This window comes from Urocampus carinirostris, chromosome 15 (genome assembly GCF_059441175.1).
Source record: "Urocampus carinirostris isolate Australia breed hairy pipefish chromosome 15, RoL_Ucar_1.0, whole genome shotgun sequence".
NCBI classification, from domain to species: domain Eukaryota; kingdom Metazoa; phylum Chordata; class Actinopteri; order Syngnathiformes; family Syngnathidae; genus Urocampus; species Urocampus carinirostris.
The window spans coordinates 7553008-7578539 of record NC_142363.1 but is presented as its reverse complement, the minus strand read 5'-3'; the positions used below and the strand labels follow the sequence as shown (position 1 = coordinate 7578539).

The following is a 25532-nucleotide window of genomic DNA, read 5'->3' as shown; positions in this document are numbered from 1 at the left end:
CGGCGATTTTGTTGAATTTTGTCTTCAAATATATGATGCGACTCTGTCAAAGAAAAATCAACGTATTTTTGCTCTTATGGCTCTTTGTGTCAAAACAGTTTTCCGACCCCTGATGTAATGGGATGTTCACAATTGGGAGGTGACACTCCTGACCAGGGTTGAATGATCCAAAATCACTTCCAGTGAGATTATATATACAGTGGAACCTCGGTTTACGAACGCCTCTCAGTTCGAACAAATTGGAGTCCGTTCAAAAACTTCAAGAAATTCTTGCTTCGCTGTTCGGTCCAAAAAATCGGAGTTCGAACGCCGGTAATGCGTGAGTGCGTACGCTAGGATGCGATGCGGAGCGGCATACGGGTGTAGTTAGCTCTTTTCGTGACCAACTGTTATCGTGTGCGGACGTGCTTTGTTTTGCTTTTAATATAGGTGTACAAAGTGTTTTAGCCCCTAATTATGCCACCGAAGAAAGTCAGTGCAAGCAGCAAAGTTGTTACAGGTGAAAAAAGAAAAGTGGTGCGTACAACTATTGCATTTAAGAAAGAAATAATAGCAAAATATGAAGGAGGTGTGCGAGTGTCTGATCTTGCTAGGGAATACAGCATGGCTAAATCTACAATCAGAACGATACTAAAGAATAAGGAGGCCGGGAAATAGATCTGTATTTTAAGAGAAAAGAACATCCTTCCAAACAATAATTTTCCTTCCTCCTCCATCCCTCTCCCCACCGTCCACCTGCGCCTTCTGCTGACCACCACAAAGGTAAGAAATCCTATTCATAATTCTTTTCTTTATCCTTTTTTTTAATTTTTACACGTTCATGTTAGCGTAATCTTTCGTACGGAAGATTACGATAACGCGAACGTACGATTAGCCTGGGTTAGCTTTATGTTTACGTTAAACATTCAAGGTAAACATTCAGGGTGTTGGAACGGAGCCCAACATTCAGGGTGTTGGAACGGAGCCCCCTTTCCAATGAACTGCTCACCACTTGTTGTGGAGACCCGGGTGCTAAATGACTTGTAAACTACCTGAATTTTTTGTTTTTACACGTTCATGTTAGCGTAATCTTTCCTACGGAAGATTACGATAATGCGAACGTTCGATTTGCCTGGGTTAGCTTTATGTTTACGTTAAACATTTAAGGTAAACATTCTGGGTGTTGGAACGGATAAAAACGATTTACATTATTTTTAATGGGAAAAATGATTTTGGTGATCGAACAAATCGGTTTTCGAACAGGGTTCTGGAACGGATTATGGTCGAGAACCGAGGTTCCACTGTATCTTTTAGCCGGCCAGACATTGGATGCTCAGCACCCCCAAAGCTCTGATCCTAAAATCACCCTTGTCCTTAGACAAGTTAATTTCAAAAGACCTGTTGAAAGTGATAGTGTTGCGTGTCCAGCTGAAAGGGCACAAAAAAGATGAATGAAACTGGTTTCGATTTCTGTCTCCTCACAGAGTTAAATATTGAATTGTCCTTGGGCAAGACACCGAACTCCTAATGCCCCTGATAAGCAAGTAGGAGCCTTGCACGGGAGTCCCTGGATTTTGGTGTGTGAATGGGTAAGGTGTGAAGTACATTAGGAAGCGCTTTTTCAGAAGCATTTTTTAAAAGCATTGTACAAATGCAGTCCATTTACCATTATACGTTTATACCTATGGAAAGTTGGAAAGGGGCCAACTAGTTTTTAATTATTTCATATCTAGAAAATGTGCCCGTTACACGACTAGCACAATACTGGAACCAATTATGTAGAGGTACCACTGTAGTATGATCACTATGAAAATCAAACACAAGACGATTGCAACAAGCTCTGTTCCAAGTGAGACCACAAGGTACCTGAGATATTAATGAGGGTGGTGTCCATCTTGCCACCTTTACCAGGAATGAAGCTTTCAATAAATGTCGGGCCACCTGTGCGCCTCATCCTTGAGAGGCTAACTTTGACAAACTCCAAGTTTATGCTCAGTGAGTCCTTTCTTCCAGTCACAGATGCTGGCTCCTCATCGACTGTACCTTCAGGTCAAATAAAGGTTTTCAGGACAGAAGTGAGAAAAGTAATATAGAGGATTTACCGTACACTGCACTTAAGAGATTGTGATTAAAGGTTTTGTTTACTTTAACAGAACAGTTTCACATCCATCTATGTCCCTCAAGGCTCTATTCCAGGTCAAAATTTAAATCTTACATCCAGGTTGTAATTTTAATTATTTTCAAAAGCTCAAGAGACAATATTCAGTTGTATTCATGAACACAAAACACCTTGTAGTACAGTTTGCCTCAGAATTCTGTAAAGATCCTGATTATAGATTTCATAAACCTTTTACACTAAAACAACCATTTGTCTAATTGAGCCCCCGCCCCCCCTAATATGTGCCATTCTCAATAGCACGTTTATTGCAAAAACACATGAAATAACTGTCTTGTTTTACACCCGCTAGTCCATTTATCCACTAAACAATACCCATTACTTTAATCCAGGGTTCTCAAACTGGAGACCTTGGATCCAATTAAAGCCTTCTGGATGATGGTTTGTGGCCCCCGCCTTCAAGGAGCAGTGTGTAATATTTAGTGCCTCTTTGAGATACAAAAAAAAACTTTTCGGTTAAAAAAAAAAAGACTTTAAATAATAGGCAAAAATACATGAACATCACACCAATGTTAATTTTTATTTGACGATTCAATGCCACTGAATTCTGTCGTAAAACCGAAAGAAAATGCTAAAAATCAAATACAATTGCAGACTATAGAGATTAATAGTGACCATAAAGCACAATTCATTTTTTTGCCCAGCTTTTCGTCAGGTTTTGTTCTTTTTAGGCACCCAGAGCAGCAGGATGGCAGACAAATATGTCATGTCAAGCTTCCTCTAAGTGAGGCTCATGTTATGTAAAATAAATAGAAATTTCTTGACCTACAAGTATTGGGGGGAAAAAGCACATTTACACAATTGTGAATGTATTTTTGCTAATAACTTTAATCAAAAAATGTTTTAATTAACTACAATTTATGACTATTCTAGGGTACAGTAAAAAATAAAAAAGTTTACCATGACAAATGTGCCCCCTTCGGCAGAGCCTTGTGGCCCCACAGGGGGGCCCACCTCACTATTTGAGACCCACTAACTTGATAAAACAACAAATATCTTATGCATTTATAACCATATCTTCCAATTGTACTTAGATTTTATGGCCCGCTAGGATACATCGTTTATTACATTTTATACCATTAAAACATTAAGACAGTGACCCTAACACAACATGAGGGTTAAGCTGAATTTGACCTTGTTTTTGTTTGGAACAAACTATTTAAAACCATTTTTGATAGTGTGCTTGCAGTTTTGGCACTTTAAAATTTTCTCTTACACCTTTATCTTCACAAAAGATTAAATGTACTAATAAAGACAATCATAATAGCAATAATGCACAAACAATAATAATTATCTAATAACATAGTTTTATCATCAGAAAAATTACCTAATGGGCTTGGACCTGGAGGCAGCCCCGTAACAGCAGATTTCTGTTTTCCGGCACCGTAGGGGTGGAATACATAGAGTGAGAAGTCCGACATGCAGGCAGTGAAGCTTAGACCCGAAGAATTGCTCGGGGTCCCGGTGAGGTCTGACTGGCTGCTGCTGTGGCGGCTTCGGCCCAGAGGGCTACCCAGTAACGGAGAAGCTAAAATAAAAGAGAAAATAAATCGTGGCGATATTTGATGACAATATGGTGGTTTGACCAAGGATTTCAATTGGATGATAACTCAGTATCAGCTATTTCAATGATACAATTCTGTGTCTTCGCATAAATAAATGAAACTAACATGAACATACAAGGAAATGCTGTCAACCTAAAGTGGGGTGGGGGTGGGGATTGGTCTAATTCCTGTTTTTGGAATAATATTACAGGTCTATTTATTTATGTAATATATTTCACACAGTTGGATTCTATGTATTGTCCTTGATGTAATGTAGCCATTTTCGCAGTCAAAGAAGGTGAAGATGGCCATCGGGCCTTATTGTAAGTAACCTCTGCTTTATAGTTTTCTGGTATCTTGTTTCAGACAGATCGTGATGTTTTTTTGAAATTTTTATTTTGAAATTGTCATTGTTAAGCTTTCCAATGATATGCGGCATGACATATTTCAGTGACTGGTGACGTCGTACACACACGTATTTGTTTATCAAAAGTCCTGCGGCCCACCGGCTCTATAGTACAGAATTTACGGTAGTTGAAAGTGAACATCTTTTTGTGGGCTAAGGCTGCATAAGGGTAATGAACATATCTTTTATTCAATACTGATTACCACTTCACTTCCCCATTTTGGTACATAATTTACATCTCACAGTGGTGGTTCAGACAAACAACCTGGTGTTGAACGCTGAGAAGACCAAGGAGGTCATCATGAAATTCAGAAGCTCCAGAAGGATTGACCATGCCCTCCTCTTACTGAATATAAAGGGTGGACAACATCAATTTCCTGGGCCCCCACATCACAACAAACCTCTCCTTGTGTACCAACACTTGCCGCCGCTGACGAAAGCTCAGCAAATTATATTCTTCATCAGGAAACTTAAAACGGGCTGGCCTCTCCGGTTGGCTGCTCCTTAACTTTTACAAAACATGGATCGAGAAAATCCTCTGTTTCAATGTGACCGTGTGGCATGGCACCTACACAGCACAGGAGAGGAAACAACGGACAACCGCTGAGCTTGGTAAGGACTGTACAGGGTAGTGGGGGATGACCCTCCTTGACTTGGAATCCATATATATACTGTAGGCCGAGTCAAGAGGAGAGCAAAGGCTGTCAACATGGATCCGAGCCACCCAGGCCACCGACTGTACCGCTTACATTTGGAGAGCCGAACAGGAACATCCACACCACCACTAACTGTCGAGTCCAACAACCGCCCCACCATTTCCATATAGGCCGTGAGCAACAGTAAAAAGCATTTTTTTCTGGGCCATGTTGTATTTCCGCATGGTGGCCTGCCGTACTGTGTCAAATGCCTTCTTGAAATCAATGAAGACGTGATCGAAGTTTCTCTCGTGTTGTCGAAAGTTCTTGCATAGGATGTGCAGGAGGGCCTACGGTATCATCAGCCACTTGTTTTCATGGCTGATGATACCGATTGTTCTGTAGTTGGAACATAGTTGGGGGTTTCCTTTTTTGGAAGCATAATTACAAACGATCTTGTCCATGCAGATGGCCACCTTTATTTTTACAAGGCAATGTTCTTTCATTGCACTATTAACGTATCTTAGGCCAGTCTCTAATCACTACGTTGTAAATATTTTTGCTAATTTAGTCCTTTATCTTATGTTTCTTTTTAAAGTCTTTATTACATGTATAAGTGCCAATTTGATATCAACATGAATAAAGACGATTGATTTCAATACAACATTATGGAATATCAACCTTTGCTTGGAGGTAGTTTAGGAATGTGTTGCCCAGGTGGAGTGGAGGATGACGACTGAGACCCATCATTAGGATGAGACCCAGTTGGGATCTCTAATTCACCACGGTTAGATGAGAACACCAGGTCCAATGATGGCAGTTTGAGCATACATTCAACTCTGGACATGGGCAGGCAGCTGAACCGGATCTGAGAAGGCTACAAACAGAAACATTAAATAAGACGATTTATTTCAAAACTGGAATTCAGTTGGCTTGTACCTGAACTCTGACATAAACAACCACATCCACAGGAAAAGAAGAATACGCAGATGTAGAAGAGGAAGCCAGGGAAGCGGTTGATTCTTCTAGTTGTTCTCCTGTTTCAAAGGGACCCATGTCCTCCTCCTGAGCGGCCACAGCTAAAGTAAAGGCAAAAATAGGAGAAATAACACAGTGAGTTCATTGCTAAAAGCAAGTAAAGAATCCCATCAAGGGAACCAACCTGAAAAACTTCGCTCCACGGGAGTTATCGGAATGGTTTCCAGTGCTTTCTCCAAGAAATCAAGCAAACAAGGGCTAATGACCATTTCCTCTGGCAAAGTCTGTAGTGCCACCCAAGCATACAGCTTAGCAGTTTTCATCCCTCCACTGCCTTTACCTTTGGCTACATACACACATTGAAATCAAACAAAAAAACATTTCAGGCCTTTAGATCAAATAAGAGTGATGGTTTAACACAGGGATGTCAAACACAGTGTAGCTCAGGGGCCGGAATTAGACTTTCAATTTTCAGGCGGGCTAAATCAGTCAAACAGCGAAACTCGACAATTTTAGTTTTGTTTTTCAATAAAGTATCATACTTTTATTCAGACTACTTAAGTAGCCTACCCTAAATGTTATAATCACAGATGACAAGAATCTTTTCTAAGCAGAACACGTTTATTCACAAACAATGGGCAACAATGATTTTCATGTTTGGCACTGAATGCGTTAACTGGTACATTTTAACTATTGAGTGACTGCAGTTTTACACCTGAAGCAACTGCTTAACATATACAAACTCAAGCGGGAGCTATAAATTAATATATATACTTTTTGCCTTTTCCATCAACTCCTGTTGGTCGGCCCGCCTCTTCCCTGACCCTTATAGTAACCATGTACCATCTTAGTTTACAGCCGGTTTCCCCTTGGTTGCAATCACGATCTGACGCCTATGGAACCTAAAGCCAGTTGTCGGCTATGCAACACCAGGGTTTAAAGTCTGCTACATATTTCTAGATGGAAACATCAAATTGTGAAACGCAAATGTCTTTCCTGGCACCAATTTGTTCTGTCTGCATGCTGAAAATCACATGGTTTGCCCTCTTGAAGCCAGGGAGAGCCTTTGGTTTCCATTTATTTAAAAAAAAAAAATCATATTTGTTAGAATTGAACTAGATAGTTGCTTCTTTTTTTGACCATCAAAATTTATGGCGGTTTGGATTCAATCAAGCAACGGGCCTGTTCCAGCCAGCGGGCCATTTGTTTGACAAGCCTGGTTTAACGACTCCAATTGAACCAGTGCATGCAGCTCAACGTAGCACCGAATAGCCTGACGATTGAGAGGCAGGCTCTGGAATGGCAGTAAAGCATGCAATTAAGAATGGGGTATCTCTCAGTACCTGACGGTATAGGTGGGAGCGGGGGAGGTAGGAGCGAGTTAGTCTGGCATTGGGCAGAATTGGGAGGACCGTTATCTTTCATACCATACAGCTTTGACTCTTTGGAGATTGTGCGCGGGAGCGAACATCCACGCGAGGCGTTGGGGGATTCCGTCTTCAGGGTCTTAGAATTATAGTGCAACTAAAATGAGGGTAAAAGAAGAGTTAATAATGCAGCATGTAAAATGAAATATAAACAAGATAAAATTCGATTCACAGAGGGAGAATCTGACCTTTACATCCACTCCTGGAATGTAGAAAATGGTGGTCTCAAGGTCATTTGATTTGGTCTGCAGTGAAGAGGGACATTTTTTCCCAGCTAGGAGATGGGTAGTGGATGTGTAGGCAGGCTGCAATTTTTTCTTCTTCGGAGGTGACTCCTGGTCTAGACTTCTAAGGCTGCGATCACAGCTCCTAAGAAAACCCACACGAAAAAGGTTGTGATGGCATAAATATTTTTAGAATTACAGCATTTCTTCATTAGGGATATGTCATATTAGGTTAGGTCTAAAAAACTATAAGTGAAATTTAAAAAGTAGATCATGACCTGATATTTATTTTATGCAATTATCAATCAACTGACTTTCTATCCTTCTAAGCAGTTATTATGCTTAAAATTTGGAATGTGCAAAATGAAAATGCGCTCATTAAAGATCAAAGCACCATGCAAGCTCTTCTACTGGATAGAAAACTAGGATGAGTTGCGTAAAAAAAGTATATGAAACCGCTGATTTTTTCAATTATTCGAAATGTCTGATTTTAATGGATGATAATAGATGTCATATGTCTCTTAAACAGGGTTCTTTGAAATTCTATTCGTGTTGCTTCAATGCTATAAGTCTGTGTCAATGCTCTCTGTTATGATGTGGCCCAAACTTAAACGCATTACATACGAAGCAGCTGAACTCATCGGCCTGCACACACCCAACCTGTCAGATTTGAATAACACATCCATCATCCCCGATCGAAAAACACAATAGTCCAGGATATCTCTCAGCCACTACACCCATACCTCATCCCGTTACCATAAGGGCACGGATACAGAACCGTAAGATTTAGGAGAGCCGGCCTCGAGAAAAGCCTGATCCCCTGCCATTACCTTGCTAAGCAAGAGGCCCCGCTGAACGAACGAATTAGTCTGCCGTTTTTGTCCCACTGTCGTGTATGTTTATCACTCTGCTTTTTTTGTGTAATATCTGTTGTTTTCCCCCCGGTGCATTCAGTGGAAATTAATTTTTCTAAGGGGCCCAAGAAATTACATTTAAATCCTTGCCTGCCTCTACATTGAAAAAAACTTAAGATATGTGTGTGTGTATATATATATATATATATATATATATATATATATATATAATTTTCCTATGCCTTCTGCCAAGAAGGAAAAAAAAATAGAGATTGTGTTTTAATTTTACTAATTTCTTCAGTAAGAAGTAGTAGAGATGATTATTTTTCTTATTTGACTTGCATCTCGTTACTCTAGTAAAAAGACAACCCTTAAAATGAGCAATAGCATTGAATATGATAATCCGTATCATTTGAAAATTTTTTTTGACGAAAAACATTTTCAGCCATCTTTTATGTGAAACGATTTGTCAATTTTGAAATGAGAAATATTATGTAATATGACAAATGGCAGATCATGTGTTTTTATTGTATGAATGTTTTTTAAACTAAGATAGAAAAATAAAACAAATAAGAATAACTATCGTTATTCATAGAAATATTGTCTACAAATTGCATTCCATTTTTTTGTCCAATGGAACATTTTACCGTTAGTTCCAAATTAAAGCGATTTCAAGGGCATAAGCATTTTTATTTTTATTTTTGATGCCACACTGTCGACCTGCACCAACTAAAGCTTTACAGAGTAACATTGTATCTATAAAAACTGTTTTAACTGCACCTTCTGAAAGAAATTTCTTCATGTTCAGGTTGCTGAGTACCCTGGTGAAGTACACACTTCCCACTGTCTATTTCCACACGGATATCCAGTTCAAAGTCGATGTTCCTTTCGGTTTGTGCGCCGCCAAAACTCCTGTTGGCATGCGTGCTCGGCCAACGTTCGCTGAATAACTGGCTGACAGCAGAAAATCCGGATGGCTTTCTGTGAGAAGCTTGGCTAAAGGGGAAAAAAGCAGAAAAAAACTCAAAAAAAAAACATTGTGCTATTTGCCCAGTTACAATCATTATCAAGTTAATTATCACCAGTGTTGGGACTAACCCGTTACAAGAGTTGTCGGCTTCAGTGCAAGTATATACAGTAGTTTGTAACTAGATAGTTACTTTCAGCGTAATAACTACTTTTCGGAGTCATTAATCTGGGAATAACTGACTTACTATTTAAATGAAGTAACAATGTAACTCCAAGTTAGGACACTTTTTTCATGGCTAAATTCAAGCACTTTTCAAGCATTTTTCAAGACAATTTTTTAAATTCTTCCAGTACTTTTAAAGGAAGAAGTCCAGCGCCGATCAGAAGAATGCTTTTTGTTGCTAACTTTGATGACTAAAATAAAGTCACTATCTTGCTGCTTGCACATACTTTGTGCTATTTTGAGCTGTTTTGAGGCTGCTATAAACTGACATGAAATCTCCCATTCTGCCTCAAAAATCCATGTGCAGCTTGGCCTTACAAACACGGTAACGGCTCTCTATATTTTTTGTGTAATAGTGGAGTTCAATACGGAAGACAAAAAAGAAAGTAGTGTATGCATAAAAAGCAGAAATATTAATCAAATTTTGAGTCATTGTCAAGAGATTGATTGCGTGGAAGCAGAGTGTATTTAACGTTTCAATCTTCGAGACTGCTGATCTTTTTGCCTTTTGCTTATTTTAATTCATATTTTGTGCGTATTGGTTAAAATCAATTTGTAAGTAGTTAATTTTTTTGCATGTTATTATATACCATTAAATAGTTAAAATGTTTGTATGGTTTTTCATTTTCAGGGATTTTGTGTTGTGTAAATCTGTTTAGTGTGTAAAAGGCTAAAATTGTTTAGTATTCTTCAAATGTTGGGGGACACCTGTGAATCCATCCATCCATTATCTGCACCGCTTATCCTCAGTAGGGTCGCGGGGGTGCTGGAGCCCATCCCAGCTATCTTCGAGCAGTGGGCAGGGGACACCCTGAAAAGGTTGCTAGCCAGTCGCAGGGCACACATAGACAGACAACACACTCGCTCATTCACACCTAGGGACAATTTGGACCGGCCAATTCACCTGACATGCATGTTTTTGGAATGTGGGACAAAACAGGAGTGCCCGGAAGAAACCCAAGCAAGCACAGGGAGAACATGCAAACTCCACACAGGAAGGTTCGAGCTTATGACCTCAGAACTGTGCCGCACACACGATAAACACTGCGCCGCTGTGCTGCCCTGAGATCTGTGAATACTTTATTTTATATTCCTAAATAATATAGTGCATAATGTTTTATTATATTGTTTGGGAGCTGAAATAGCCGCCTCTTCTCAGTTAGCCGAGCCAAAGAGTTTGTTTTTTAAATAGAGCTGTCCTCTTGGGTGCAACCAGTAGGGGCAGTGAAATTTCACATGACAACGCCATAATGACAAGCCACCACAGCAGGCATATCGGCAAAATTTTTGAAAATAGGAAAAAAAAAACAACAACAAAAAAGGCTTCATTTGTTGCGTGGTCTGTAGAGTCAGACTGCCAAGAAACATGGCAATTGTAAAAATATCAAGCATTTTAAGGCACTTCACCCAAAATTCAAGCATTTTCCTGATCTTAAAAATACAACTTTAAATTCAAGCATTTTCAAAGATTGAACCTTGTAACGAATAACTAGTAACTGTAACCAAATATTTGTTTTAGGTATCTTTCCCAACACTGGGTAATCTAAAACCAAATAACGAGCAGTAAAAGAGAGGGAGGGTGGGGGTGACGTACAAAAGCCTACGGTAGCTCAGGGGTCTCTCAAACTCATCCTCCTTTTCTGAGTCGTCCGTGGAAGATGAGGACAGGTCATCACGCTGCATGTCATCGTGCTGGAAGGAAATTGCGGGTGAGAGAACAGCAGGAGTGCAAGGAGCACTGAAAACAGAGCTCTGGTCTCCTGGGATGGATGAAGAATGAAGATGGTGCTGATCATGAGGATGAGATGGTTCGTCGAGGGTAACTGACAACAGGTCCGTCTCTGACTCCTCAGGAAACTTCACAGAAGACCAGAAAGTTAGACTTGTTTCATGAAGGTGATTAGTGCATCATACTTGGATGAAGTTCTGTAGTGACTCAGATAGTCACAACCAGGGCGCGATATTAAAAGTTTGGGTTGGGTATCTATCAATCAACATTATGCTTTGCTTTTTCATTGATAAATGTGTTGACAAATTAGGAGCTACACTGTATTTTGCCACTACCCAAACTGGACTCCAATATATGACACTAAGCATTCATAACATTAATCAAAGTTTGAATTAAAATATAAATCTGATGCCCACCTTTACAAGAGAAGATTGTTAGATTTCCGACACATACTATATATTAGAAGCGGCACTTAAAATCCTTTCGTGCAACTGAAAATTATTTTATTCTAGATGCCTGAAGGTACATACTTCAAAGGGTTTCGAATTTTCTTTTTTTTTTCTTTTTAGAAAGAATACTTTTTTAAACCATAAGAGGCCAATTTGATAGAACACATTAATCATTTGGGTTGTACATTTTTTAAATATATTTAAACTAATGCAAAGAGAGATTGTATCAATACAAATTAATTGGTGATTGAAAAAATAAGACTAATAGAGACTAATCAAGTGAAACTATTGTATTCAAAATTTAACAGTTTTTAGCTTTCTTCCAAGAACCAAATATTGTCTGTAATGACATTTTCGCATGAGGTTATATTCCACTACATTAAAGTATTTCATGTGGTCCTAAAACATTGGGGTATGTGATCATTTAACAAAATAGGGTCACGTTATGTAAATTAAGAAAACACTATTCTGAGAATTGCTAAAAATGAATACGTTGCATGTGGTCCTGGTCCTAAAAATGGGAATATGCGACCTCTAAACCCATTAATAGGGTCACATTGTGGTGTTTGTACCTATTTAAGTTGTTGTATACTGTATATTTTAATTATAATTTGCGCAAGAACTCGAGATTCGCTAAAACGAACGAGTTTGGTGGAAAAAAGCATAAGATAATGTCATAACTATAAATTACTCTAATTTAAATTTTTTAGGGACTTATGGAAGTGTAAAGTCCCTTTCTTGAAGGGAAAATGTACTCTTAGATTTTCTGAACACTATATGGTAAATATGCCACAAACAGCATACTAAATAATACTCTTCTATTGTGTTATGAAATAATCAAGAAAATCCACCTATTTTTAACCAGAAGGGGCCACGCCCAAGGATAGAAGAAAGGAGGTGAATTATTCTTCTCAAATAGTTTCCCACAAACACAATAATAGTCAAAATGTTCCGTTTGGGAAGGATAAATCACATTTTTATTATTTATTGACTTTAAAACAATGAACAAATTCTGATGAAAAGCTCCAAATAAAACATTTACCCTTGGTTATCTAGTTTTGTCTATATCCCAAATAAGTGTTGGAACTTGCAGACTCCTAAAATGTTAAATTATTTCATCCAAAGACAGAACAATATAATCTTGCAAATATTATTCAAAGGCATGCGCTTTTTGCAGAATGAAACGACAGACACCAAGAAGAAAAAACAGAGATGAAACGAAACCCCCCAACTGATGGACAACAATAAACAGCAACATATAAAAATGACAAATATGATTTCAATGTTGGCTTTATTATTATTATTATCATTATTATTATTGCTTAGTGCGAAAACACCCCTTGAGAAACACATGAAAGATGAGATTAACTGTCAAAACATGCTAGATGTGTACGCTAAAACTGTGTTTTTGGTCCTTTGCAATAGCATTAAGCAGTAGCCGTGGTTCATGTATTGATCATGCATAAGTATTGTCAGAAATTGGCCATTGATTAGTTTGCAGCAATACAGTTAGGATCTTTAAGGTGTTCCAAAACCGGATGAAAATACTTGGACTTCAACAAGTATACTTCCAGTATTCCTGCTTCAAAATTTATTCAGGAATTTATCCACATATCCACTCGGACAAATGGCTGACCTCCACACTGGCTGCAGAGCTGGGTTTTTAATTAGATTTTTGAATAAATACAAATAAAGAAACAGATCTTTGTAGAATACATGTGTAAATCACAACAGGCATAAAAAGCTGTCCAAATCCACTCACTTTGTTTTTAAAACATAAGAATGTTTCCTAACTCCTGAACGTTCTTGTAAAATTTGCCTAAAATCCCAATCCAAGACGTATCCAAAGTAAATTGAATGCTGTTCTCGAATCGTTTGGGTAATATGGACGGTTTTGGTCAAATTTGAAACGTAACATTCTGACGTTGTATCCCAAATTGAAATAATTACTGCAAGTGCTACTAAGATTGGAACACACAGAAATCAAAAGTTTTCATTCACAGCAGAATTTTTAAAAAAAATTTTTGCAATCACATGCCTGCAAAAGTGTAGCATGGGCATTTTAGCTAGAAAACAGCTGGGACAATAGAATGAAGCCTTACATGACCAACAAGGATAGTCATACGACGCAGAAATGCTTTTAGGCTGATTTTGTTTTTATTTTTAATCTATCGGCATTATTGTATGTTTTGGAGAAAATATTTTACACAAATGGATTCACTGGACTCCCATGAATACAAGCAGACCATGTTTGTAGGGATTCATATCATGAGTGCACCATCAAAGCACTTTTGGGTGAGTTTTACCGGCTTTAATGTTTTTGAGTATCTTCTTTTAGACTGATTGTAACGGTTCTCTGATAAGTAAACTTTGAAATATCTTTATTTCCAAGAGTTTAAGCATTTCAATGATATGTGGCATGACGTATTTCAGTGAAGAAAATACTTTGTTTATCAACAGTCTGATGGCTGCTGGTAGGCCGGCGGAACGTTAAGTTGTTAAACCCATCTTTATTGCTGAAGCCAGTATTTCATCACTGTGTTTGGATTTTAAAAATCCTAGCCCCAATCACCAAATAATCACAGAGAAAGAAGAAAGCAAAGTTCATTGTTATTCAGTGAGGCATCACTGTTATTTTTTGAAGTGAAAATGTTCCAAACTATACCTTGAATACATCTCCCGGACTGACAGGTGCAATTGCAGACTCCAAAGCCTGATTACAGTGTTTATATCGAATTGGTAAGTTAGAAAACAGAGCAAAACAAATCAATTTGTAAAATATTCCGGTGTGAGCTCAAAGTTTGAAATGCGAGTGTATACAATGTGATTAATTACAAACATGTATGTACAAACTGTATGAACATTTCAATTACTAATTTGAATTTCATCATTCACGTTAATTCTCCATCAAGTGGCTAAACCACGTTACTTCATTTTTGCACAGTTTACCCAATACAGCTATGTGATAATTTGGCTCAGAACTAATTGTACACAGATCAATAGTTTTTAGTTTGTCGAATGCATATTTACTTAAATGGATGAATGCTAAAAATAATAGAGAACCTTAACACAGCATATAATAATTTAAATTAATTAATAATTTTAATTTAAAAGTTCAAATCATAACATGACCTTACCGTATCCTGGATATTAAAAGTGACTCGTGGTCCAGGAGAGGATGCATCAACACGCACATCTGGGAAATCATCAACGTCTCCTAACCTGGAAATAAAAACAGCAAAGCAACAAGAGAATTTAACAAAAATACATGCGGATTAGGGATCGACCGATATGGGTTTGTCAAGTCCGATATCACTACCGCTTTTTATTGCGATGAGGCCAAACCAGTTATTTGGAACAGATATTTAAAAATGCAAAAAGAAACAAAGATTTTGTTAGAAATTCTAATATAAGTGCAAAAAGCACTGGAAATTTCAACAAAGCGTGCAAATTGAAATGTGTGGGCCCCTTCTGTTTTAGAACCAGACTAACAAACTAATGTCATAAGAGCTAATTAATCAGTCTCCACCAGAACCTGCATCCCTTAAACAAGCTAATTACAATTGTTACGCTATCTCTTAATCACACACACGCTTTTCTACCACACATTTTAAAAACTCAATATGGTAATGTCTATTACTTTTGTTTGTTTGCAATTGACCCTATAAGGGAGACGTGACGTCAGGGAGGAGGGAGGTCACTGGTGGGGAAGTGCAGCTCTAAGCTTGTAGCATGAATTTGCATAACAAAAATGTTTGAATTATTGTCACATTCGGGCAGTATAAAGTCTTGTATGATCAAGAATTTTGAGCCCGATTTTATTTTTGTCCAACAGTTTTCATCAGTCATGAAAATATCTTACCTTTCGGAGAAAGTCTTTGAAAGAAATCCTTATTAAAATAAATATTCTTAAATATAAAATCAATCCTCATTTATATAAATGTAGATAACTATATTGATACAAATGCAAATTGATTTCAAAGACTTTCTCTGAGAGTTGAAGGATTTTTATGACTGTTTAATGAGTGAAATAGAAAAAACAACTAGCCAGGAGAAACAGATGTAAATACTACTGACAGTCTTTGTCTCATTTTTTTTACTTTAAAGAGTGTTTAAATGATATTTATAGCTCCTACTTTGATATGACAGCTGGTGAGTTGAAAATTGTGAAGCTAAAAATAAAAAAGGGAGCCTTTTTTATGATGTTGAAAAAAAACATGAAGGTTGAAATATAGAAGACGTAATTTCTTAAGGAGCTTTATTAAAGTATACTGTTGTTAAAAGGCCCTGGTCCACTTAAACTCCTTCATATCAAGCAGATATAAAATGCCATTTTTGTCTTGTTGAGCAATCTTATTTGCAGAAGGCAACCTGCTTACATTCTTATTGTATTTTAAGAATAAAAATTTGGACATTTATGACTTGTTGAATAATAAATTTCCTGTCCCCCTAACTATAAGGCACCTTGCTGTTGCATTTTTAATTGTTTTTTCCAATCTACTTCTAATTGTACGGCTAAACAAACACCAGCAAAACTATATTGTCATAATTGTAAAAGAGCAAGGATGACTGAACAGCTGTCTTTCTACTTCTAGTTTTCTTTTATTTTCTCCATGGATTCTTTACATCTTGAGGTTAATTTTTTTCTGAGCAATGTATATAGTATATTTAAGCTATTAAAAATTTGGGCTGTTCATACTCCAATTTCAGGATTTTATTCTCTATCTGAACTCAGTCTCACTCTTTGGGTTTTCTATTTTCATGTGCCAATAACTCTGCCAAAAAGAAAAATGTCACCCCAAAAAAAGTTTTGTGTCTGAACGCAAGAGATGCCACTCTGTTTCTTACTGCAATTATCTGGTACTTGGCCTCGTAAAATCACTAAAATCGAAACATAATCTCTGAAGTATGTACTGTATGTAAAATGTATGCATCAGTTACTGGTGCCAATCCCTTGTCATTACCTCTGTCTGTCCATTCTTTTAACAGTTGGGCGACCTGCTGCTGCTGAGATGCTTTTGGAACGGCTGTAGCTTGGTTTGTAGCCAAGACCCCACTTATCCTTTAGAGAGGCAGCCTTAATGGACGGAAAAAAATAAAGTCCCAAATAGTGACTGGTATCAATGAGATATGTGAAATGTCATTCTTGACTAACAGGAACTCACCCTCATACTGGAGCGACGAAGCTTCTTTCTCACATCTCTTCTGATGTCATTGACAGCCACGGACTCAAGTTGCTGGTATCGCTGAATCTCCTGGTTGATAGTGCCCTCACTTGCTCCCAATTTTCTATGGATGCATGGAAGTCACATCGTTAAAACCTTGAAATGGGCATGTTATGTACTGGTCCTCCAAAAAGTGAGATACATTTAATTCTTCTTAATATTCAACATAGATAGATAGATAGATAGATACTTTATTCATCCCCGAAGGGAAATTCACATTTCCAGCAGCATCCCTGAGCTGAGAACAGTACAATAATAAAGCCAAAAGAATACAATATACAAATACCCAGTGTGACGTGCAAATGCCCACTGTAGCGTGTTATATAGAGTAACTAAATAGTGCTACACAGAATACATATTGCAGTAAGATTCGGTAATATCCAATGTAAATAGTGCTACACAGAATACATATTGCAGTAAGATTCGGTAATATCCAATGTAGGTGATCATTTTAGAAATATTTTCACTGATATGACATTTGGTTTGTTGGTTGGATTTCTTAACCACTAAGGTGTCTTGGGAAAGTACAGCCTGGTGGCATCCATCCCTCTTTATGCCAACCTATGTTTCCACACGTTCTCGAAATTACTTATGTACTGATTTTTTTCATCTGTACTTCAGAAGCACTTTCTATCCCCTTGAAAATTGTTAACTTTGTTCCATGATTAAAGAGTCAAACACTACAAAGTTGAAACTTTCATTCCAATTTAGTTTGCAATGATGCAATTAAAGTATATATAAAAAAAGTAGGATAACATTTTTCTATAATAACTGTCTTGGCGCCGTCTGAAGGACCAAAGTGATACTACAAATCTAAGCGTCACAACGCAGTTGTGTGCAATCTTATTTGCATATATCTAGCTTACTTAGTGGCTTATAAATCACATCATCTAACAAATAGATGATCTAATTAGTTGCCAACGCTTTCAATAATCTATTTTATCAATACGTTTTTGCAGCCCTAATGAAACGATTCAGAAATATCAAATCACAAAACATGTATATGTAGTATTTATTTGTTTATAACCCACATTTTTTTTTCCTGAGAGTTTGGGTATTATACACGAGGTATTACAGTATAATCGCAAACCTTTGGTTGTAACAGGATTCAATCCCAATTTGCGGCAGTGAGAGTGCCAAACTCTCATTGGACAACCAGTGATGTAGATGACATACTAAAAACATTGGGTTTAATCTCATTATCACCATATCTTAAGTCACGATACCAGAGACAAATTTTAAAATGTTTTGTGCATTTCACATGTTGCAATGACAATACATTTGTCCACTCACTAAGTTTACATCACAAACACACTTTACTCAAAACTGTGATTTCAAATGCACAATGATTATCATTTGTCAAAGTAGGACACCTACTTGAGGTCGTCAATGACTTTTGCCTGTTCGTTAAGCTCTCTGATGTCCACCACTCTCTTGGTAAACTTTCTGGCACGTGCATCAACCACCTGGTTTCCCATTGCCATTTGCCTTCTCGGGTCAACTGCCTCCTGGTAAAAGTTAAATGTTGACATTAAACATTGAATCTGTTAGTGACATTAACTGGAAAACCATGCCCAATAAAATTCCAGTTTGTAACCAGAATTTGTGATTTGGTGAGTTAGTGTTGGGACAACTCAATCAAGGTTGTATAGTTTGAAGGTACCACCACCATTCCCATTCACCTTAGAGTAAAAAAGGGGGAAAGCAAAGAGTTGTCCAAAGATTGTACACATTGACATATTTCATTTCACCCAAACCAAATTGAATAGCGGATATTAGTAAGTGCAAATGGTAACAATGCTGCTGTGAAGTGCAATGAAATCAATTGCTCAGCATTTTTGGAACCTCACAATTAGGTGGGAGAAGTTTGACCATTTTGGAAGCATTTTGTCAGCCCAGAGCGGAGTTTAAACTATGGCTCACTACATACACAAGCCCAGGAGAGTGGTCTTTGGGTACGGGTACTGTCCGCTCGGGGCCGGTGAGGTGGACAGTTTAAGTAATCCGCTGGTACAGATACACTCTGGGGTCTGGGACTGAGGCCTAGGATGTGGTTTACCAGACGCTTCTTTATACTCAGCCGCGGGCTGAACTGGCTCTCTGGACTCTGCAGGTAGATGGCAAGGACAGGTGGATGGACAGGAGAATTTACCAAATACATTATTGTTAAATTGGAAACAGTTCTGAACTGTTTGACAAAATGTTCATGTTTTTCTTTCCGTCATACATCACTTTCAGCGCAAGTTACTGGTAGCAGGTGTGCATAGCCAACATATCGATCATATTTAGTTTTAGGATAAAAACAATCAATGTGAAAGAAATTAGCACATTCGACATTTTTATTTATTGTAAATTCTGGAATACTACAAATCTGATTAAAAACTGCATGCTTATTTAAGTACAAAACTCAATGCATAGGAGTTTAAGCCACAGGCTTAAACAGCAATAGAAATGAACTAATTCACATACATTTTAAGCCTGTTCGCATACCTGGCGTGTGTGGGGAACGCCTTTATCTGCAGAACACAAAAAGCGCAATGCCCCCGCACACCTGAAACAGTTTTCAGCTGCATTTTTTTGGTTTGCTCTGAGTTGTATACATCACGTGTTCGAATAACACGACCATTCAAGATGGCGATTACAAAGACGAGCACATATTTAGTACGGCGCCAAAAGAAAATGCGAATGAGGGCTGCGTCGCATAAAGTATGAGCCCTATATTTCTAGACAACGGCTACAAACTGTGGAGAATATTGCCGGGTTGCGACACACTCATATCTTATTGTGTTACCTGTTGTCATTGGCAGTTGTTGCAGTAGTGTACCAAACTATAATCAATTGTTATCATTCCTCCATGATTGAAGAAAACTTCAGTCACCTGACATTGAGGCCTTTGATACAGAAAGAGAAGTGTAGTGTTTTTGATAAATAACTTCCACTGCTGTTTATTTAAGATGTAATAATTGAGGGCTTGATTTGTGGGAGAAGTATGAAAATGTGAATACGTTATAAATATTGAATAAAGTACTGACCAACCTCCTGTTTTGCTTGTTATCTGATATATGAATAATGTTGGAAAAACATAAACATGACTAAAACATGACTAATTTATCCCAAAGGAACGATGAATGTTTCCAGACGTCACTCGTGTTTTTATACAGAGTGCTGTTCAGGAAAATAGCATCTGGCCCTTTTCTTTGATGTTGCCATGGGGGGAAAAAAACGGAAAAGAAACGAGCGCACAATAAGGGTAGCATTACGATGGAGTATATACATTTATGTTTTAAGGTCAAAATTATCAAATTCAGTCATTTTAACTGGAAAAATAAGCCCTTCAATATCACAGTTTACAAGATTTTAGCGCAACATTGTGTTTTATTGGTAAATAATCATGCAGCCTACAGTCTCATTATTGGTTCTATGGCAAAGGGAAAATATGTACAAACAAAATGAAAATTCCTTAAGAAATAGAAGGAAACCCAAATATAACCATGTTTTTATGAAAGCATATTAAAGTTTCCTTAGAAGAAGGTCAATCATCAAAATAGTGCTTTTTTTTATTAAAAAAAACAACATTGAGGGAAAAAGAGATTTGGATTTCAAAATAGCAATGTATTTGTCCATAACACAAGACTAGAGTATGTACATGTCTGTAAGAGTTTCTCATAGTAACAATACAGGGATAAGGCAGATATTCCTCACCATTCATTGTCAAAAAATGTATATACAATAATATCGTACTGTGAAATTTTAAATAGTCTAGACTCCACACTGGCAGCGATAGATTGCCTTTGGAGGAATTCGCTGAAAATTTTTACTTACCATGTGGATGGTTGGTGACATGGTGTCACCTTCATCTTCGTCGGAAAGATCGCCCATGTTGACAGAATTTAGGTCGGTGATGTCTTCTATGTCTTCCTCTCCTGTCATGGATGTCAGCGTATTACCCAAAGCGTTGAGTCGCTTGCCAATGTTGGGGTCCATATGAACATCAATGCCACACATTTTCCAAAGCACATTCAGGGTCCAGGTACCGGCACTACTGCTTTCTAATTTGTTGGGGAAAAAAAATCAATGCATAACAATTACCATATATTCCGCGCTATAAGGCACACCGGATTTTAAGACGTTGCCCCCCAAAAAAGCTTTGTCATATTTTTAAGGACTACAAGCTGCATTAAGTTGCGACTAGAGTAAGACTACACCAAAAGCTACTGTGTGCATTTATGTAGAACAATTGGGCTCTATATACACTTATAGTACATGAGATATATTAATGCAATGATCGATCAGGCAATAATTGTCGCTGACCGTAATCACAAAAAACTGTGTGCAATAAGAATCAAACCAAAGTAGTGGCAGCGAGAACCCCAAAACTTTTTCACTAGACCACCAATGGAGGGGATGGCAAATGAAAAGGCATTGGAGCGTATCCCATTATCACACTTTTTTACTCACGGTGCCATCAACACTGATTTGCATGGGACATTCTGATAGGTTAAACAATCTCTCCACTTCACCAGTGCTTCCTAACCTGAACCTCTCGGTTCAATATGTATACTTACGCAAAAGTGCTTTTATAGTACTCTGTTGAAAGACTTACTGTTTTCTCCATTCTCTAACATTTATTGGTGAAGAAGTGGAGAGATTGTTTAACCAACCGGAATTCACGGGAAAATATTGCCTCTTGTTACGAAGTCAAGAACAGTAAGCGCTGCCCTTCGCTGCTCACAGAGTTTTACTAAAGTTAATAAACTGGCCATCGCTTCAAATCTGCCTGACAAGCAGTGCGCATGCATGCTACTAGCATGCTTTTTCGGTCACAGTCACAGTTTAAAGTTTAAATGGGTTAAAGGAAGGTTTCCAACAAGAAGCAGCCATCATTCAACCAACCCAAATAAAAGACATTTTAGCAAAATTCCATGAAGTCTCGGAATTTTTAAAAAGGAATCCCTTGGAAAAGTGTTGTCACATCGGGCTATCGCTACGTCTGCCTCGCGCATTTCCAATGGATTGTCAAAAGCAGGCAAAAGCAGATGTCATTGGATCAGTTATTTAATAAGCGCAGGGCAAAAAGGTTAATTTTCATGATTTCCTGTGTGTGCCTCTCGATTTATGTTTATTGTCCAGTCATGTAATTTTAACGTATTTGTTTTTATGTTCTGAACTACTGTATTTTTGTGGGGATTAGAACAGATTAGCGCATTTACATACAAAATGCATCTCTACTTACAAAGTTTTTAGGTTGCTAAACTACTCCCAGAATTAATTAAATTCGCAAGTTGAGGTAACCACTTTATACAATAAAATATTGTATGTAAAACCTTGTATGGGAACTCATACCTATAAATACAGTATGTATTTCCAATCTTATCCACCGCAATTTGTAGTAATACTTATCAAAAACACAAGACGTTTTCTCGTTCTTGGTCATATGGAAAAAAAAAAAAAAAAAGATTATGATCAATGTTTTGTTAACTACAACTTGCCTGCAGACGGTTGCCCCGTGGTCCTTGAACAAACTTCATATGTCCCATCTGGGACTATGCCTAGGTGTTTATCACAAACAACATTATATAATTTAACGTTGAAATTGGCGGAGAAAACTTTAAGCCATTGGACATCAATATTCTCACTCACAAGCATTCATGACCAAATCTCCTCGGATCTCCGGCTTCCAGTCATCCCAAGAAGTCTCAAAGCCCTCTGCAAAACGGATGCAGAAATTCTTGAAGTGGCCTTTGCTCACCAGGGACTCCGAGGAGCAGGCGGTGATTAGGGTGCTCTCAATAGTCAGGACCAGAGCAGAGCTGGTATCAAAGTCTATGCTGTGATTTGCCTGGCAGTGCACCAAAGAGAGGCACATCTGTTACTTAGGCTTTCATAATACAAACCTAAATACATTCCTTTGAAATATTAGGCAAACAAGTAGGATAAACATAGGAAGATGGCAGGTAACACTTCACTCAGCTTGAATCAGCACCTTTAAATTTGTCACTTTCAACAGCTATAGTGGAATGTTACCTTGAGTTTTTTGGCCTGCTATTTTTTCAGAATGTTCATGCCCACACTACCTGAATTCCTGAATGTATAAATACATAGTTGTTATTATGCTTCTTCTTTTTCTTCATTTGGCGTTAAAGAAAGAAAATCATGGAGAAAATGTGATGTATTGCAGGAATTCAGATAATTGAGTATTTTTACATACCAGGGTATTTGAAAAATATTACATTTTGATTAAAAAATGTTAGACTGTAAAGACATATGTTTTATTTAGAGCACCAGCTTGATTGTACCAATTGAAAGCCCACACTGAGAAACATTGAGGCACCACCACCACTATCAGGAATGAATTCCACCGTTTTTTGTTTTTTCCCCTACCCTTTCAATAACTTTATGTGCCACCGTTCCCAAGCCACACAATCAGAAGCAAATTACACATTGCGGGTTACTTTTTGGCCTTTTATAAGTGGGACTTTTGATGTGCCTGGCCGAGAGTCAGACTTGGTGCCATCTGCCGTGGTCCCTTGTCCTTTCTAGGGAAATAAATTGACATATATGCACATATACAGGTGTGCATGTGTGTGTGTTCCAAACCAAAGTCCCAATGATGTTGGGATGCTGTGTAATAACAACACAAGTAGATATGATTTCTAAATTATTTGTAAACTTTATACAATAATATACTGGACTGTCTCAGAAAATTAGAATATTGTGATAAAGTTCTTTATTTTCTGTAATGCAATTAAAAAAACAAAAATGTCATACATTCTGGATTCATTACACATCAACTGAACTATTTAAAGCCTTTTATTATTTTAATATTGCTGAATTTGGCTTACAGCTTAAGAAAACTCAAAAATCCTATCTCAAAATATTAGAATATCATGAAAAAGTATACAAGTAGGCTATTCAACTAATCACCTGAATCATCTAATTAACTCGAAACACCTTGCGAGGGTTTCCTGAGCCTTAAAAACACTCAGCTTGGTTCAGTAAACTAAATCACTGCTGATCTGACTGCTGTCCAGAGGACCATCATTGATACCCTCCATCAGGAGGGTAAGACACAAAAAGAAATTTCTCAAAGAGCAGGCTGTTAACAGAGTGCAGTTTCAAAGCATATCCACAAAAAGTCTGTTGGAAGGGAAAAATGTGGCCGGAAACGCTGCACAACCAAGAGAGATGACCGCAGCCTTAACAAAATTGTGAAGAAGAGCCGCTTCCAGAATTTGAGGGAGCTTCAAAGACAGTGGGCTGAAGCTGGAGTCCAGGTATCAAAAGCCACAGTTCACAGACGTGTCCGGGAAATGGGCTACAATAGCCGTATTCCCATGGTCAAGCCACTTCTGAACTCGAGACAACGGAAGAAGCGTCTGACTTGGGCTATGGAGAAGAAGCACTGGACAGTTGCAGAGTGGTCCAAAGTCCTCTTTTCAGACGAAAGCAAGTTTTGCATTTCATTTGGAAGTCAAGGCGCCAGAGTCTGGAGAAAGGCTGGAGAGGAGCAAAATCCAAGTTGCTTGAAATCCAGTGTGAAGTTCCCACAGTCAGCAATGCTTTGGGGAGCCATGTCAGCTGCTGGTGTTGGTCCACTGTGTTTCATCAAGTCCCGAGTAAATGCAACTGTGTACCAAGAGATTTTAGAGCACTACATGCTTCCATCTGCTGAAAAGCTCTATGGAGATGAGTATTTCATTTTCCAGCATGATCTGGCACCTGCCCACAGTGCCAAAACCACCAGTAACTGGTGCACAGACCATGGCATCACTGTCCTTGATTGGCCTGCTAATTCCCCTGACCTGAACCCCATCGAGAATTTGTGGGGTATAGTTAAGAAGAAGATGAAAGACACCAGACCTACAAATGCAAATGAGCTGAAGGCCGCTATCGAAGCATCCTGGGCATCAATAACACCTCAGCAATGCCACAGGCTGATTGCCTCCATGCCACGCCGGATTGATGCAGTAATCCGTGCAAAAGGATTCCCAACCAAGTACTGAGTGCATCAATGGACATTTTCAAATGTTTGATTTAGTTTTGCTGTTATAAAATTATTTTTTTTACTTGGTCTGAGGAAGTATTCTAATATTTTGAGATAGGATTTTTGAGTTTTTTTCAGCTGTAAGCCAAAATCAGCAATATTCAAATAAAAAAAGGCTTGAAATAGTTCAGTTGATGTGTAATGAATCCAGAATGTATGACATTTTTGTTTTTTTAATTGCATTACAGAAAATAAAGAACTTTATCACAATATTCTAATTTTCTGAGACAGTCCGGTATACTTGCAACTTGTTCGAATTTCACACTTTAAAATTGATTTAAAGCTTCTTTCTTTTTTGGGGGTAAAACAACTCATTTCTTAAAAACATTTCAACAATTTCAAGGAAAAGAGCCTGTTTGTTTTACAACTCAATATCACCATGCATGTCAAGGTAAAAAGCAAAAAAACGTATGTTCACTATCTTTAATCAATGTTTATTACGTTGGTCTGAATGACAAAGATTTCATCCAGAAAATATCATTCATTACGATATCAATGATATTGCTACGCAGCTTTTTAAGTAGACGCTATAGTTTCCAATATTAGGGATCGACCAATATGGGTTTTTCATGGCAAATACTGATACTGATTATGAATATTAACAGGAGGCAGATAACAAATATTTGGAGCCAATATTCATTTGCTGTAAAAACTAAAAAAAAAATAATAA

The 25532-nt window shown here is 37.8% G+C and overlaps 1 protein-coding gene across 1 annotated transcript in view; it reads right to left on the bottom strand.

Moving 5' to 3' along the window:
* The window catches only part of bltp1 (bridge-like lipid transfer protein family member 1), a 124890-nt gene that overhangs the window by 17558 nt on the left and 81800 nt on the right, over positions 1–25532 (bottom strand). Inside the window, exons 61-79 of the mRNA XM_088353945.1 lie at positions 23271–23354; positions 22459–22657; positions 22308–22367; positions 20641–20867; positions 18749–18925; positions 18196–18326; positions 16759–16882; positions 16558–16670; positions 14731–14815; positions 14259–14306; positions 11010–11272; positions 9004–9219; positions 7334–7514; positions 7062–7242; positions 5903–6064; positions 5680–5819; positions 5422–5617; positions 3483–3683; positions 1846–2022 (exon numbers count right to left, since the gene is read on the bottom strand). Of these exons, the coding sequence (XP_088210071.1) occupies positions 1846–2022; positions 3483–3683; positions 5422–5617; positions 5680–5819; positions 5903–6064; positions 7062–7242; positions 7334–7514; positions 9004–9219; positions 11010–11272; positions 14259–14306; positions 14731–14815; positions 16558–16670; positions 16759–16882; positions 18196–18326; positions 18749–18925; positions 20641–20867; positions 22308–22367; positions 22459–22657; positions 23271–23354 (2965 nt within the window). The remainder of the gene's footprint in view (positions 1–1845; positions 2023–3482; positions 3684–5421; positions 5618–5679; positions 5820–5902; positions 6065–7061; positions 7243–7333; positions 7515–9003; positions 9220–11009; positions 11273–14258; positions 14307–14730; positions 14816–16557; positions 16671–16758; positions 16883–18195; positions 18327–18748; positions 18926–20640; positions 20868–22307; positions 22368–22458; positions 22658–23270; positions 23355–25532) is intronic.